General features: G+C 41.1%; 1 protein-coding gene across 1 annotated transcript in view; it reads right to left on the reverse strand.

Moving 5' to 3' along the window:
• SYTL5 (synaptotagmin like 5) overlaps positions 1-18,448 on the reverse strand; it is a 224,196-nt gene that overhangs the window by 34,931 nt on the left and 170,817 nt on the right. The window contains exons 7-14 of the mRNA XM_060292910.1: positions 18,161-18,302; positions 12,202-12,334; positions 10,454-10,560; positions 8,822-8,914; positions 7,927-7,992; positions 4,039-4,217; positions 1,774-1,873; positions 12-173 (exon numbers count right to left, since the gene is read on the reverse strand). Of these exons, the coding sequence (XP_060148893.1) occupies positions 12-173; positions 1,774-1,873; positions 4,039-4,217; positions 7,927-7,992; positions 8,822-8,914; positions 10,454-10,560; positions 12,202-12,334; positions 18,161-18,302 (982 nt within the window). The remainder of the gene's footprint in view (positions 1-11; positions 174-1,773; positions 1,874-4,038; positions 4,218-7,926; positions 7,993-8,821; positions 8,915-10,453; positions 10,561-12,201; positions 12,335-18,160; positions 18,303-18,448) is intronic.

Genomic DNA, 18,448 nt, shown 5'->3' on the forward strand with positions numbered 1-18,448 from the left:
GCATTTCCTACCTTGGGCTGAAGCACAAACCACTCATCACTTGGATTTTCGAAGTTCCATGAGTCAAAAGGAATCTCCACCTCCCCGAGGAAGCTGTTTCGTCCAAATCGATCGTAATGCCAGACTGAGAGCTGCAGAGTTCTCGTTTCCAGCTGGGCATGGCTGATGGTATACTGCAAAATCAGATTTACAACATCACACTCCATAAGGAGGGCTCTGCCCACTTCTAGGACAGGTTGAAATTTACTACCAGCAGCTTTCAGATCAAATACATTAGTAATATGAACAAAACAAACCCAAGAGAAAAAAAAAATCTTCATTTTTCTTCGTTTCTGCTACACCCGAGGTTCTATTCCATAAAATCATTTTGTGTGAGCCTTAGCACTGAACCATATATCAACAGACTGTTTCGGGGGGGAGAGTCGATACATTTCAGATATTGTATAAAAAGTGTCAGGTGATGAAGCTTGTCCCCTTTTCAGTTTTACCTGCTTTTCATTTGCCTAATTATTTTGTCAACAACTACTTTGTAAGCACAATGTTTAATATATCAATTCTCTAATTTATCTGTCTTATTTTATTTATAACAAGAAGCCCCAAATCCAGGATAGTATTGACAGTGAGAAACTTGCAAATGCCAAACCTCATAAAGTTCAGCCTAAGTGCAGGGATGAATCGATATATACGTAGGTTGAGCAGAAAGGAAATATTGTTGGCGTGGTTTTGCCTTTTCCAGCAGAACATTATCCAGGGCCACAAGCCCATACACCCTCAAAACCTCCTGATTATCCTAAGCAAATGACCACCTGGGACATACTTCAGACCGACTGACTCCTGATCTCGGATTTGCGTCTACCCCATCCTTGCTGTTCCCGGCATGATTAACCTGGGCCCCCTGCTTCCTGGATCTGCCATGTCACTTTGTTTTTCTCTTCTGCTTGGGCTCATCTTTGCTATCTTGCCATGGCTGCTGGATTCACCCTCTGCCTATATTCATTCATTTTCACTTTGATCTGTTTTGATATTGGTTCCTTCTTTCACATATGACCCCGCTGACACATGCCCCAGCTCACCAACTTCCTCCTATGATGGACTCTGACTCCATCATTCTGGGCACAAGATCCATAAATTACTCTGCGACTGGCAATAACGTCTACATCCCCATCTCCCTGGATCTTTCTTACCAGGCTAGATTGGTCCAGGGTGAGAGAAGAGGTTACATGGAAGCCTATAGGGAAAAGTCATTTCTCTAGAATCGGGGCCTGGGTCATCTCTTATCTGGGCCACCGTCTCTGAGAGTTCTGGAATCCAGCCCTGCATCTCCACTGTTCACTAACCACATGCTTAAATTTAGCCAAATTCCAAAACCCTTACAAGAAACAGCACATCTTCACGCTGTGTTAGCAGAACAGTGAGTGGGTACAGACCTGCTATGTTACTGTCAAAACTGTGACAAACTTCTTTTAGGCGAAACTAGAAAAAACACAGTTTTCCCAAGGGTGAAACATACTTTTTGACAGGATGTATCAGGTCCGATGTAATTTTCCTGGATTGTCTCTACTTAAGGTGCAATTTCAGGAGCACCAGAGAAAAACAGATTAAGAGTGGTTTACATTTTTCTTTTCCAGAAACAGAAAGCCAAGGGTATCACACTAATTGATTCAAATTCTACTTTGCTAAAATACATATAAGCCTTGACATGCAAATCCTCAGTAGTTTCAATGAGGCCGTAAACTGTATCACTAAAGTTACTCTGAGAGAATATTTCCTTACCTTTAGTGTTTCATTGAATTCTGGATTGGTGCCTGTTCTGATTCTGGTCTTGCGCTTATTATTTCTAGACTTGTCAGGAAGAAGGTATGACTTGACATAACTGTAGATGGTAAAAAAATAAAGAAGTGAAAATAATTCTTGGGAAACATCTACTTTGCAAGAAATGCTCGGGGACATCAGTGAATAAAAGAGGCAAAGGGAATAGGCTAGTGAGTATAAGAGACAGAACCAAAGGGAATGTTGTCTACATAACAGGACACCTTGAAATATAACTCTGGACCTTCAATAAGAGAGAAGCATTAAAGTCGAGTGGTAAAGGGTGTGGGCTCTGGAGTCAAGCCAGCTGGGTTTGAATCACTCCAGGCCTCACTGGTTTCGGTGAACTCAAGAGCTTACGTATGGCACTGTGAAGATAAAATTAGCTGAGACATACAAGAAGCTGACATATTATACTACTCAATAAATGTAATCTATTATTATGATCAATGGTCTCACAAAATATGGGGTTATTTTCCTCTCCACTCAGATGTCACGACTTCTGATGGGTGGAGTCAATGGCCATGGATGGATGAAGAAAAATGGTGCAAAGAGGAAATGAAAAATAACAACCAGAAATCACAACAGCAATTCTACCCAATACCTTGCCTTGAGCGGTCCCAGGAGTCTCTTGGAGCGAAGCATCATGGCAGACTCAGAAATGTACAAGATTGAAATGGAAAGGATGCTACCAGAGTCCTGAAGCACATCTTCAGGATGGGCTTTAGATGATCCCTTTCCATCTAGTCTAAATGATGGTATTGGTCCTGAAGCTCTCTGATATTTAGCTGAGGAGGTAAGTGGACCAATTTGTACTCAGAATCCATCTGTTTGTCTAATTTGGAAACAGCTTTGCTGAGTTGTTTACTGAACCTAGGTCATCTTTATGTAGAGAAAAGGTGAACAGCAGGTCTGAGACTGCTCTCCGTAGAAATGCCTGCTTATAAGTTCGGCTCTTGGCTGGCATGTGGGAACCTGGATTTCAGGAGGATTCTCGTCATTCCCAGAACAGATATAAGTGGCTCACTGTGACTAAAATATTTGTGGAAATAATATGGCTTCTGCTGAACCCCTGCTTTCCTTCTGGGAGACTGGGAATTTGTTGTTATATGCCCAGGTGAGTCTCTCAATGAGCTTCCCTGGTAGACAACACTTCACATGTGTTGGCACAATTCGTTGCTGGAGGACTTAAGCACCTTAAGCACATCCCATGTGACTCCACTGAGAAAGGATACTTGGAAGCTTAAGCCTGGATTCTTTAGAACTTTGCCACATATGCCTTTTCCCTTTGCTGATTATGTGTGGAGACCTGGGAGTCCTCCTAGTGAATCATCAGACCTGGCAGTGGTCCTGGGAAGGCATGGCATATCTCTGTACCTAGCTTCTTTCCAATGTGCTATACTCATCCTTGCCCTCCTGGGCTCGTCCCTGAAATCCTGAGAGCTTCAAAATTGCCCTCTCAAGTTGTTCAATTGGGTGAACAGCTTGGTAATTTTCTCTGGAGTGTTTCCCAGAACAAAAATTAACAGGATGCTCTTATACATCCTGGGGTGTGCCAATGTGTCAGCCTTCTATCTCAAAGAGCTGCCTCTGTGTGAACTACAAATCTGTCAGTCCTGAGTCACACTGAGTAATAGCTTTTTAAAAATCTGGAAGTTCCCTGGTCATCTAGTGGTTAGGACTTGGTGCTTTCACTGCTGTGGCCCAGGTTCAATCCCAGGTCAGGGAACTGAGATCCCACAAGCCATGCAGTGCTGGAATGGAATGGAATAGAATAGAATAGCATGGAATGGAATGGAATGGAATAGAATGGAATGGAATGGAATGGAATAGAATGGAACGGAATAGAATAGAATAGAATGGAATGGAATAGAATGGAATAGAATAGAATAGAATAGAATGGAATAGAATAGAATGGAATGGAATAGAATGGAATAGAATACAATACAATACAATAAACTAAAATAGAATAGAATAGAATAAAATAAAATAAAATAGAATAGAAATAAAATAAAATAAAAAAGTAAAAATCAGGTAACCGCGAATGCAACCATTATACACGCACATCAAAGAATATTTAGAAGTTTGGCACAGGAAGAAAGTGACGATCAACCTTCTGAATCTAGAGGAATGCTAAGACGCTTCTGAAAAAGAAACACACATGTGACAAACACACATACTCACATATGCAGTGACCGAAATAGTCTGAGGAATATGGTATATGCTTACGCATCTGTCCTCTGTTTCTTTTCATCTCCTATGGCCAGATTTCTGCAATTCTTGACAAAAATGTAGAGCCCGCCAGTTTTGTAGCAGTAGCTGATGTGGAGAAGGATTTCCCCGCTGACCTTCACGTTGCCATAGTCTCCTGTTTCACTGTAAACACTCATCATGCTGTTCAGGCTGGTCTGAAATAAACAAGATGAAGAGAGGCATCTAGTGTTATGCTAGTGATCTCTTCACAGAGGTTACCTCCCTTCATTCAGTTACAGTTCCCATTGTCTATAACGAGCAGGGAAGTTTAGGGTGAAAGGAAGAAAGCAAAAATCGCTTGTCTTTCTGGTACTGTATAAAATCCAAGCCTGAAAAAGGACAAGAGCTAGGACCATTAGTAAGGAAGTCAGGAAGCTTGCTGAGAGGGGAAGCATTATTGTCTTCTCGGGTTAGTGAATACCCTGTGTTTATTCACTGCTTCTAATGAATACAGGGTCATTGAGGCATTTCCCATCATATCTCTTCTCCTCATCCCTGCAGCATTCTCCTTTTTCACTGGTAGACTCAAGGTCAGTCTACTTCAAGGTCTAGAATGCATTGACCAGGACAAAGAAAAACTCATTTCCTATTTCTGTGCTAGCATAAGCCACAAGCCTCTGTCTCTGACATCTACCTAGAGTACCCCATCAGTCTCTGGGAAGCCAGAACTCTAACGGAGCAAGACCCTATGGGGCCTTCCCAGGACAGACCCGCCCCCATATCCTCTGCTATAGCTCCTCTCTGAAGCACCCAGATAAGAGTATCAGATGCACACTTCCTGAGTTGTTTTACAGATGCTAAAACTCCCACCAAATTGGAAGACATTAACTACTTGATGACCATGAACACGTGGCCCCCAGACCTTCCGGAGCCTAAAGACTGCACACCTTCAACCAGTCAGAGAACTGTGCCCAAGCTGATCACATACCCTGCAACCCCCGTCCCTCACCTGGCCTTTAAAAATGCTTTGCTGAAACCCCTTGGGGAGTTCTGGGGTTTATAGAGCACCAACCGCCTGTCCTCCTTATATTGGTGCTCTTACAATCTACACTGTACTTTCCTTCACCACAATCTGGTGTCAGCAGATTGCCTTTACCGTGCCCAGGCGAGCAGACCCAAGTTCGGTTCAGTAACAAAACTGCATCTTTAACAAGGGCATGCCAGGAGAACGTCACATGCCCATAGCTGTCAGGCTCCCCCCTGAGCAGCCGTACAGCCACATGGGTAGTAATAAGACCATGGCTTTGTACGCATCTATAAAATAGCAACCCACAAAACAGAACACTGAAGAAGAAAATAACACAGCAACCAATAAATAAAATTAAAATGTAAAAAGAAACTCTATCCAAATGTACCAGAATGAATGAAGTTTCTGATGACACACTAATAGCAAGAGACATGTTTTAAATTAAATGTATCAAAATTATCCTGTAGTACCAGCAGCACAAACTCTATGTCTTAGCAACACGACTGTCACAAAAGGCCACCTGGAAGGCTTTCAGGAGTGACCCAGGAGTTTCAAAAGCCTGTCTGTGAACCACTGGGAAGGACTATGGTGAGTGCAAAGAGAGTTTAGACTTCCTACTTTTTATACTTTTTTGTTTATACATAAAACAAAAGTCATTACCTTCCTCCAATTGCTCAGAGTAGAGACTGATCAAAAAACAGGAAGTGGGTGATGTGGCTAGTATCTATTCCAAGCTTAAGTCAAGGGCAAGGGCAAACCAAGGATTCCATAATTATGTGGAGATTAAAACTTAAAGAAAGCCAGTGAGTGACCTACTTCATCTTTTTTATTCATAAAACAAAACATCAAAATTTTCATGATAGCAAGTGTCTTTGAGCAGTGCTTTGCAAACTTCCATTGCATATAGGTCGGGACTTCCCTGGTGGTCCAGTGGGTAAGACTCCACGCTCCCAATGCAGGGGGCCTGGGTTCGATCCCTAGTCAGGGATCTAGATCCCGCATGTGTGCCCCAACTAAGAGTCCACATGCTGCAGCTAAAGATCCCACTTGCCACAACTAAGACCCGGTGCAGCCAAAATGAATAAATATATATATTTTTAATTGCATACAGGTCACCTGGGGATCTCGTTAAAATGACGATTCTGATCTATTCAGTCCCGGGGGGGTCTGAGATTCTGCTTTTCTAACAAACTCCTAGGTCCACAGTTCCCAAACTGTGTGTCTCGGCATCCCAAAGCAGCAGAGCCAACTCACAGGGGCAAAGAAGGATATTTTAAAATTTCAAGGGAAACACAGCGACAGCTACCAGACACCATGCAAACTACGAACAGTGGTTCACAGTATTAACATTAAATTCCACCTTATTCTTTTCAATGAAGTCCTATCTACGTGAAGCTGAGTTTGGGGCAGTTGCTATGACAAAAAGCAAGTATTGCACAAAAATCAACGGGGAACAGGAAATGAAAATGATGCTACCCAATCAGATTCCAAGATCTGACAAGTCATGTAGTGCCCATCAGGCACGCACATCCCATCAGGGGCTATTTAAGACTGGAATAAAAATATTATTTTTCTTTCAAGTTATGTATATTATTTTTTCAAACGGCTACTAAGTTGTTAGGACCCCAGTACTTATTAAATTTGTTTTTCAAGCTAACTACTTAATAAATGGGCTAGTCAGGTATTACTTTGGGCCTAGGAGTGCTATGAAATTATCACTGAGACACTAGCGGCTCTGTGAGCTGACAGCGTTTTCTAGTCTCTGTCCCAGGTGATACAATACTGCTGGTCCACGGACCATGCATTGAGCTTCAAGGGCTTCAAGAATAAGCCTCAACCCCCTCATGTTACATATAAGTAAAGTCTCGCTCACAGAAATTGTTGGCAGTGCCAAGAGACTGTGACATAAAATTCGTATTTTATGGCAAGATAAGAAAAATTTAAACATAAAAAATCTTCTTTACCCTTTGGCCTCCTCTCTCCCCACACTGTACATTGTGTATCTGTATTATGCATCGACCAGACCTCCCCCATTGGCAGAAATAACTGCTCAACCACAGAAAGCAACATTCTCCTAGCATCAATAAGAAACTCAGTAAAAGATAACATTCCTTCTTGCTCTTGTAAGGGGGCATGATGACACTTAGATCTGAATTGTATAAACTGTCAATAATACATCATTTAATGTACAGCCCTCTGTCTCAAAAAACTTAGGTAACTGTGCCTTGAGTTCACAAGGGTGGAACAGTTCTTGGAGCTTTTGGAGATGCTGTTTCTGGGTTATAATCCCCAATTGGGCTCTAATAAAATTTCCCATTTCTTTCTTAGACCGACTGATTAATTTTTTTGTTGACAACATAAAGCCAAGATTTCGAGATTATTAGTCTGAGGACCTCTCCACCATACCTCACTGCCTCCTTGTATCACTGACTCGTATCTACACCACATTCCTTTGTTGCCACTTCTTCAAAGAGGGTCCTCTGTAAGCACGACATCCATATATAGAAAAGACAGTTTAAGAACCCACAACTGCTGACGCTTGGGAGAAACTGAAGAAGTTACAGAAATTTTACTACTAACCAAACTTTACGCTCTTAACCAAGCCAATGCTGTGAGTTAAAGAGAGATGTTTACTCTAAAGGTGGCTTGTTCGTGGTAAATCATTTTAGACCATGTATCTTTTCACTGTTCCTCAGATTCTAATGTTTAACAAATGTTCTTTCTTTGGAATCCCTGGATTCCGATCATGTTATTTACCTTTTAAAAGAGAACCTCTGGTTAACTGTACACAAGCCAGAAAGAGATAAATGCTGGAAAAATTGCCTACCTAATTAGAGTCCCTGTACCATGAACTTTGTGAAGTGTGGTTGGAAAAAAGGAAAAGCTTGAACACTCACAGTGTCTGAGTCAGCGTCAGGCACACTTAGGTAGGTCCACTTCCTGTCAGAGCCTGCTTGAGAATTCTTTAAGGAAGCCACCCAAAGGTCAAAAGAAAAAAGGGTATTAGAGCAACAGACAGAAATCAGAGAAGCAAAGACAAGACTTGTAGGCATATAGATGGGTATAAGGACACGGGAGCTCCTAAAGCTCTCTCAAAGAAGGGTTCAAACACCAAAGTAAGAAGGGATTTTATTCCGCAGGCAGTGGAAAGCTATGGACTTGATGTGTGAGTAGGAGAGAAACCTACTTGCGTACATGTTTTAGGAAAGTGACTGGCGGTAGAGTAGAGGATAGTTGGGGAGTTGAGAGAATGGTGGCAGGGAAATTTAACAGCTGAGAACTGAGATAATTCATAGGCTTCCGCTGATGAGACTCTGAACTAGGGAGTGATAGGTTTTAAAACATGGGTGAGGGGCTTCCCTGGTGGCGCAGTGGTTGAGAGTCCGCCTGCCGATGCAGGGGACACGGGTTCGTGCCCCGGTCCGGGAAGATCCCACATGCCGCAGAGCGGCTGGGCCCGACGGCCATGGCCGCTGAGCCTGTGCGTCCAGAGCCTGTGCTCTGCGATGGGAGAGGCCACAGCAGTGAGAGGCCCACGTACCGCAAAAAAAAAAAAAAAAACCTGGGTGAGGAGAGGTTTTTAAAGTAGGAGAGGGAAGGAATCAGAAGCCTTAGGAAAAGCCACCACAAAATTTGAGTGAAAACTACTCTGTGCACAAAGAGCAAGCAGGAGACTATAATGACTTTTAAATCACTATCACGCGCTTTTGAAGAACATTATTCTCTCCTTTGGAAATGCACAGAAAATCACCGGAGGAAGACTCTTCCAGTGCATGCTAGAGAATTGCTTACGGCTGACAGGCCGCTTGCTAGACTGTGGGTGTTTGCAGAAAACCGAGAGGACGCTAAGTCATCAATGCCTTCTTCTGTCTCTTCCAAGTAGTCCTAAGGAAGGATGGGAAAAAATATCAGTGGTTTGGTTTATTTCTTTCCTAGAAAGTCTTTTCACTTAAAAAACCACTTTCTTAAATACTTGAAAAATCAGATACAAATATCTAGAAATCACCCCATTCCTACGTTTTTCTCTTTTGCCTTCCACTCTGATGGTACCTGAACTGCACCATCAGAGGATTGGGGTCTCCTTCCTAGGGATGCTTGCCTTATGGAAAGAATACGAAATTTGGAATCACACAGACCTCGGCGTTCAATAACTACCTCCCTGCTCACTAAAATGATTCACTTTGAGCAATGTACTTAAAGTTATTTTTTAATTTAAAAAATTGGGGCACATTTGTGTGTGTGTATATATACCGTCAAAATGGGGAAATGTATCTTGAAAATCTCTCCAATAGAATAAACTATTTTAGATACTAGATTCTTGTCCAAAATCCCAGATTCTACTTTTCTTCTCCCACCGTTTATTTCCTGGTTATTTAAGTAATACATTTTTATAGCAAAAAGTTTAAGCAATGTAGATAAATTTCAAGTAATATAAAAAACTTATATCTCCACTAACATTAATGATCAAACTTAAAAAATTTTTGATGGTATGGATAGGATACACACACACACACACAAATGGATTATATCATGCATACTTTTTTTTTTTTAAATCATGGACACCTTTCTTTTTTGCTTCTCCTCTCTTCCCTGGCACTCCTCTCACCCCCACATGTGAAACTAATATTTTGCATCCTGTTGGAATTACATTCTCTTTTATTTGATGCTCCATATAAGTGAGGTCACACGGTATTCGTCTTTCTGACTTATTTCACTTAGCATAACGCCCTAGAGGTTCATCCATGTCGTTGCGAATGGCAGGATTTTTCTTTTTTGTAGCTGAATAGTATTCCACTGTATACATATACCACCACTTCTTTACTCATTCATCTATTTACTGATGGACACTTAGGTTGTTTCCATGTTTTGGCTATTGTAAATAATACTGCAATGAACATGGGGGTGCAGATATCTTTACAAGTTAGTGTTTTCATTTTCTTCAGATAAATACTCAGAGGTAGAATTTCTGGAGCATATGGTAGTTCAAAATTTTGCAAATTTTTTGAGGAACCTCCATACTGATTTCCATAGTGGCTGCACCAATTTACATTCCCACCAACAGTGCACAAGGGTTCCCTTTCCTCCACATCCACACTAACACTTGTTATCGCCAATCCTTCTTTTTTGAATTTTATCTTATTTATATTTTTTATACAGCAGGTTAATAGTTATCTATTTTATACATATTAGTGTATATATGTCAATCCCCATCTCCCAATTCATCCCACCACCACCCCACCCACCTGTTACCTTTTCTAAATTATTCTTTGGCTGTTTTTGTATGTTAGTTGTGAAGACTAATAGGAAGAAATTATTGTATATCCTCACTTCACTCTCAACTCATCCTCACCTCAAAGTGGACAGGTTTGGAACAAGATTGCGCCCTTTCTTCATGATCATTAGACTCTCCCGCACCCAACTTACCAAGTCTTTGTCTGAAGTCCCAGGGACAGACTTGCTTCTTATGCTTACAGTATCCTCTAAGTCTTCTGTAAATGACCCATTCAAATCTAACTCAGATCGACTCTGGTCTGGAGGAAAGAAAAGGAAAGATGTGAATCATCTTGTTTTGTTAGAAGGGTTCGCTTTTCATTGTGAATGTTTCATCGTTATTCCAATTCTTTCTCGGCATAGGGCATAGACAGTGTCATGAAAGCAACAGAGTCAGTAACTCCGTGCTGTTTATGCTAACATACTTCCATTTTTTTTTCATACTTCCATTTTTGAACAGTATTTTGAAATTTCCTTGGACTGACTTACCAACACTGATGTGTTCATTTCTCCTTTGAGCATAGGAGGGCAAATGCTCTACTATAAAATACTAATGTTTTAAGCTGTTTAAGGTTTCTGCTTTGCTCATACACTTTGGAAAACTCTCACAGGATGGGCCCTTAAGCTTACCAAAAAAATAAAACATTAACCATTCTTTATTTAAATATTTAGAGAATCTACTGTGTTTCCATATCTGACATAAAATGCAATGAAATGATACAGCAAGTTCCTTTCACACAAAAAGGGAATGGCTGTAGGGAAACTGAGAGGAAGTTCTATTTCTTTAGGCACCAGAACATTCTTTCATGAGCAGAATTTCTTGCTTTTAAAAATATAAAGAACAATGCAAAACTCAGTAATGCTGTGGATAGCTTACCAAGACACAGTTTATTTCCATAAAACAGTTCTATGTCAAAGCACTGCTGAGATAGAATAGTGGCTTATAAATGAGAAAGACTGAAGACAGCAAGAGAGCAATTAAGTTTGAAATGATAAATGACACAGAACTGCTTAGCATAGCACCTGACACAGAGTATGTACTCCAAACACAGGAGCTATTGAGTAGAAGTAGTAGAAATGCACTCTATGAGGTTGGCTACTTTAAAATTTTTCATTTAACGGGTGAACCGATTTTCTAGTCCTGAACAAAATGCAACAATAAGCATAAACATTTAGACAACCCTTCAGAGCTACCTGGCTGGGAGAGGCTCTCCAACTCAGCACAGAGAATCCAGCCTTGGGCTTTAGGTAAATATCATCAAGTAAGTGGCAATTTCTTTCTGTTGAGGATTTTGTCATGATTTCAAATCTACACGTGGGACACAAACTTCCTAATTATGACATGTTTCTCTAAAGAGTTTCCTTATTTGTAGGTAACAAAATCGCAACATAAATAATCTCTGCTTCACAGGGTTGTTGTGATACTGAAGTGAAATGATACTTTTGAAGGTGTCATACAAATGAAAAGGGTTATTAATAATCCCTTAACGTTGCTTGCAAAGAACTCTATTTAAACCATGGAATAATGATTAATCTGTCAAGATACAGGGCACTTCTGACGCCCATATCAATGGAACTATCATCGTCTTGAACTCTGGGCATGTGTCTTTATCTTTCGTATCAAATGGCCCAGCTCTATTTCCTGCACTCCTCTACTGACATTTGGTATAGCTCGGACACCTGGCAGTGATGACTGTATACTGTATACTCCCGCCAAATCCAAGATTCATGGATTTTGCATGGAATGCAAGAGGCTTTTCAGCAGTTCTTATGGAGTGGGCCTCCCTCCATGAATGATTATTTTCTAAGGCATGAAACATCCATTTAATGCCACACAAGGGAGTCAGCTCCACCCGATTTATTCCTGTTTACAACACAGTAGTCATGTGGCAAATACCCACCTGAGGAGAGGGAGGCCGTGGACACTGCTATGGAAGGTGCGCCGGAAGCTTTTCGGTGATGACTCTTCGTGTGATCCTCGGAGGTGCTTTCAGTGGCAGCCAAATCCATGGAATTTTCAAAACCGTGCTCCTTCTCACAGAGTAGAAATGAAAAAAAAAAAAAAACCCCAAACCCGTTAGATTGACTGTAACTGACTTCCAAATCCTTCCATATAAATATATACCAGTATAACCGCATCTATGTCTATTACTCTTCAGGAGGAGCAAGCTGATATCTGGAGTCCATATAACACTAAAACTTACTATCAATAATTACTCTCTAAAATATATACTAAGAGGTTTGCTAACTAGCACAAAAGGTGTTTGAAATAATTATTCATTGACAAAATGAGTGAGTGTTCTAACATATGGTTAGCAGGAAAGTTGGTATTAATACAAGTACCTCCAAACTTAAACGAACTATGTATAAGAATCTGGCAAGCTTCATAGCCTCGGAGTAGTGCTCGGGGTTAGAACTCTGTTTGGTCCCACATTTGTCCTCACGGTCAACACGTTCTCTCCTCAACCACCCCTTCCTTCCAGCACCCCTCACTTAACAGAAGACCATGCCACCTTTCTCATCTAGTAAGCTGGATGATCAGAACATGGTCGCTTACGTCATTATGGGAATGAAATTTCATGCAAGGCACTTACTAAAGTTCATAAAAGGATAAAGAATGGGGACTTCCCCAGCTTACAGGAATAGGTGATTTATTTTATTTTTTTTTGGAACCTGCTTGCTAATACACGCTTGTGCACGTGACAGAATTCAGACACTTACTTTCATTATAAAGGAAAATTCTGTCCCGACTTTGCCTGTGCCCACAGGGGCTTCACAACTGCATCATTCCAAATTTGCTTGAGTTTTGAAAAACTAATTTTGGGCTTCTGAGAACTGGGCTGAGGTTAAGTTTCCATGAAAATGATACCACGGTGTGATAATGATCGAACCTAAGAGAGACTCTTCCGTTCCCCCTTCAAAAGTCCTACAGAAAGGCATTCCCTTCTTGTTGCCCTATCTTTTCCCCATGCCTTAGACACTGAGGAGATGTTAATGAACTCATTCGGGAAAGATGGAACTCTCACTTCCTTAGCATGCAAATCAATGCAGCTTCAATACAGACTGGTTTTGATCTTTGAGTATCCTCCAACACATACTACCTGTAGCAGGAGGAATCTGGCTCCTAACTTTTCTAATTGCTACAGACCACTAAGGTTTATCAAAAGGCTGTGATGGAGGTCAAAAGGATAGGTCCGTTTTCAACACCTCTTCAAAAAGTTGGTCACACATGGATTTCTCCAAAGAAGCGAGACCAACTTGCAATTACGTTGACAGCAAATTTTCGAACTGGCACCCTGCAGTATCATTAACATTGAGCACTAACGGGCCAATTAATATTGTACAGTGATGAACATGTAACACATACCCTGAAGATTCAGGATGTGAAGCCTGAAATTAATAAGTTACATCACAGCAGAGGACAGGTTAGAGACTTTCATGTTCTAAGAGTTTTCCATTTTAAAAATGTACTTCTCACATACTAAGGCAGACAAGAACACTGAAACAAAGAGATGCTGAGAAATGGGAGAAATTGAGAAGCTGTGACCTCGATTGTCATCTAATTCTACATAGGTCTTCCCTTCATCATGAAAGAGCAAACCTGTTTCATAAAGTACTGTGCTGTATTAAGTCTATTCAACAGAAAATATTTCTCTTTGTGTCTCTTTTTGTCTTAGAAAAGACCACCTAGATCAGCTGGAATGCAAAAGTGAGATCAATATAGACACTGCCTATATATATTTATGTACACACGGTTGTAGGGAATTTCTGTTAGGGAAACCTAGGTGTTGCTTAATAAAGTATTCTTGTATTTGCAGCAACATGGATACAACTAGAGATTATCATACTAAGTGAAGTCAGAAAGATAAATACCATAAGATATCACTTATATATGAAATCTAAAATATGACACAAATGAACCTACCTATGAAACAGAAACAGACTTACAGACATAGAGAACAGACTTATAGTTGCCAAGGGGGTGGGGGTTGGGGGAGGGATGGACTAGGAGTTTGGGGTTAGCAGATGTAAGCTCTTACATATAGAATGGATAAACAACAAGGTCCTACTGTACAGCACAGAGAACTATAGCCAGTATCCTACAACAAAGCATAATGGCTATTCGGGGTCTTCTGTGTTTCCATACAAATTGTGAAATGTTTTGCTCTAGTTCTGTGAAAAATGCCAGTGGTAGTTTGATAGGGATTGCACTGAATCTGTAGATTGCTTTGGGTAGTAGAGTCAATTTCACAATGTTGATTCTTCCAATCCAAGAACATGGTATACCCGTTTTTCTTTCTCAAGACAGCCAAAGCAATCTTGAGAAAGAAAAACGGAGCTGGAGGAATCAGACTCCATGACTTCAGACTATACTACAAAGCTACAGTCATCAAGACAGTATGGTACTGGCACAAAAACAGAAATATAGATCAATGGAACAGGAAAGAAAGCCCAGAGATAAACCCATGCACATATGGTCACCTCATTTTTGATGAAGGAGGCAAGAATATACAATGGAGAAAAGACAGCCTCTTCAATAAGTGGTGCTGGGAAAACTGGACAGCTACATGTAAAAGAATGAAATTAGAACACTTCCTAACACCATACACAAAAATAAACTCAAAATGGATTAAAGACCTAAATGTAAGGCCAGACACTATCAAACTCTTAGAGGAAAACATAGGCACAACACTCTATGACATAAATCACAGCAAGATGCTTTTTGACCCACCTCCTAGAGAAATGGAAATAAAAACAAACAAATGGGACCTAATGAAACTTAAAAGCTTTTGCACAGCAAAGGAAACCATAAACAAGACCAAAAGACAACCCTCAGAATGGGAGAAAATATTTGCAAATGAAGCAGTTGACAAAGGATTAATCTCCAAAATTTACAAGCAGCTCACGCAGCTCAGTATCAAAAAAACAAACAACGCAATCCAAAAATGGGCAGAAGACCTAAATAGACATTTCTCCAAAGAAGATATCCAGATTGCCAACAAACACATGAAACGATGCTCAATATCACTAATCATTAGAGAAATGCAAATCAAAACTACAACGAGGTATCACTTCACACCAGTCAGAATGGCCATCAACAAAAAATCTAGAAACAATAAATGCTGGAGAGGGTGTGGAGAAAAGGGAACCCTCTCGCACTGTTGGTGGGAATGTAAATTGATACAGCCGCTATGGAGAACAGTATGGAGGTTCCTTAAAAAACTAAAAATAGAACTACCATATGACCCAGCAATCCCACTACTGGGCATATACCCTGAGAAAACCGTAATTCAACAAGAGACATGTACCACAATGTTCACTGCAGCTCTATTTACAACAGCCAGGACATGGAAGCAACCTAAGTGTCCATCGACAGATGAATGGGTAAAGAAGATGTGGCACATATATACAATGGGATATTACTCAGCCATAAAAAGAAACGAAATTGAGTTATTTGTAGTGAGGTGGATGGACCTAGAGTTTGTCATATAGAGCGAAGTAAGTCTGAAAGAGAAAAACAAATACCGTATGCTAACACATATATATGGAATCTAAAAAAAAAAAAGATTCTGAAGAACGTAGGGGCAGGACAGGAATAAAGACACAGATGTAGAGAATGGACTTGAGGACACGGGGACGGGGAAGGGTAAGCTGGGATAAAGTGAGAGAGTGGCACGGGCGTATATACACTACCAAATGTAAAATAGATGGCTAGTGGGAAGCAGCTACATGGCACAGGGATATCAGCTCGGTGCTTTGTGACCACCTAGAGGGGTGGGAGGGAGACGCACGAGGGAGGAGATATGGGGATGTATGTATATGTATAGCTGATTCACTTTGTTATACACTAGAAACTAACACACATTGTAAAGCAATTATACTCCAATAAAGATGTTAAAAAAAAACGTATAATGGGAAAGAATAAAAAAAAGTATATATGTATAACTAAATCACTGTGCTGTCCAGCAGAAATTAACACAACGTTGTAAATCAACCATACTTCAATAAAATAAAAAAATAAAGAAATATTCATGTAAAGGCTGTTAGTTTTGAGGGTACTAGCACATGACAAGGGTGATTCCCTCCCACCCCCATCCCGCCGATGACGGTACTTAGGAAGGTAAGCCTTGTTTTGAGAACGAACTTGACTAACTTACTAGTTACTGGACTGATAGTCTGCTGCTACCCATGGGTACAGCTGTACCAGCTGTTCAATTTTTTTAAATACTTCTGTATCAGTTGGTAAACAGAGCTACTCCCAGTCCATCTCCCCTTCCCTGTGCTCCCCTCCTCCACAACCGTAGTTCTCCCCGCAATCCAGGATACTGCACGGCATGGAAGGGCCCCCAGGATGCTGCCCAACCTTGCGCCAGGGTCTGTTCTGATGGCTCAGTGCCCATGCCATACCAGTTGCTAAATATTTTGAATACCATTCCTTGTTAGGTTGCCAAAGCAGTGAGTGCAATCACCAACTGTGCGTGCCCTTTTCTGGACGTACTGCTTGCTAAGCTTAGTATAAATATTGATAAAAGTTTAAATATGCCTTTTATCTTATCAGCAAATTTAGACTATAAGTATTTAAAGACACTTATTAATTATTATTCAATCTGTCTGAATGCCTTTTGGCTCTTCCTTAAAAATATCTATATTTGGATGCTCACAACCTCCATGTCTATCTCCCTGTTCCAAAGCTCAGTTTCTTGCCTGCAGTAATGCGATGGCCTCCTTCTTAACTGGCCTTCTGGCTTCCACTCTTATTTCCCTACAGCTGCTTCTCAGAAAAGCCCCCAGTTCCTGTATAAACAGAAGCCAGATGATCTCACTGGTCTGCTGAAAACCCTTCAACTGCCCCCGTCTTATCCAGAGTAAATGCCGACGTGCATACGGTGGTCTCCAAGACCCTACCTGGCCCTACTACCCCTCTGAACTCATTTCCTAGTACTCCTCCCTTCGTTCACTCACAACAGCCACGCTGGCCTCCTTGTTTGTCCTTGAACACACCAGGTATGCTCTCACCTCAGGATCTTTGCACTGGCTGCTCCTCCAGGGGCATTAGAGATCTCTTCCACACTGATGAAGTAAGGGCACTGACTATGCAAGATGGAGGTCAGCCATAAAGTGACTGGAACAACCTTCCTGTAACGTACTTGCTGAATATCAGTGCTGTCCCAGCATGGATGAAAACCTTGCCCCAGACTCCTGCACGGCTAATTCTTCCACTTCCTTCAAGTCTTTGCTTGACCAGGGCTTGGCATATAGTAGGCCCTCATTAAATACTGGCTGAATCAAAGAATTGTAGTTTGTATATAAAGATTTCTTAAATATAGATGTCAGCTATATATATGGAGTTTCCTGCTTAATCAAAAAATCTAGTAGATGTTCATTCATTCAAAAGAACAGCTTATACACACACACACACACACACTATGCGATTTAAGTCTCCATTATGTGTTTATTTTAATGGATGTATAGAAAAAAAAAGGATAAAAATATTTCAAGAGTCTAGGTTTCCTAATTTTAATTGGTTTGGAAAATTTTTAGAACAGTCAAGATCTTGACAAGCAACGTGGAAGATCAAAATCAGAGACTGCTGAACATTATTTATATTTTATTGAAACCACATAGCTGTCGATACCCCCATCAAATTCCACCTTTGAACCTGCTCTTTCCCTTTCCTTCTCACTTGAGGCCTCCTGCCGGGAGCTAAGGATGCAGGAGGTTCAGTCCTGATAAAGAAGCATCTGTGTTAAACAAGATAAACAACATGGTCTCAGGTACAGAGAGCTGAAGCCCAGCCATGCCATGGTGGTGAGGCTTAGTCCCAGAAGGGGGAGTGTTCCTTCACATCCGTGTACTTACTCGACTGCTGACTGAGGTCACGCTGCGTGTGCTTGGCGCCGGTGACCTCTGAGTGACTGGGGTCACACCACTGCTCCGGATACTCTTTGGAGTTCCGGGACCAGCTTCCTGCTCATTGGAACCTGATGAACCAGTGCTTCCCCTAAGTGCGAAAGAATATTCTGACTTTAAAATGGAAGCAGAGCAGCAACGAAAGACACAGTCAGGGAAAAGCTTCCAAGAAAACAATGGAAACATGCAAACACCTTCAGGGGCTCATGTGGTTCAACGTCATTTGTCTGACTCCAG

Source organism: Globicephala melas, chromosome X, assembly GCF_963455315.2.
Source record: "Globicephala melas chromosome X, mGloMel1.2, whole genome shotgun sequence".
NCBI lineage: Eukaryota > Metazoa > Chordata > Mammalia > Artiodactyla > Delphinidae > Globicephala > Globicephala melas.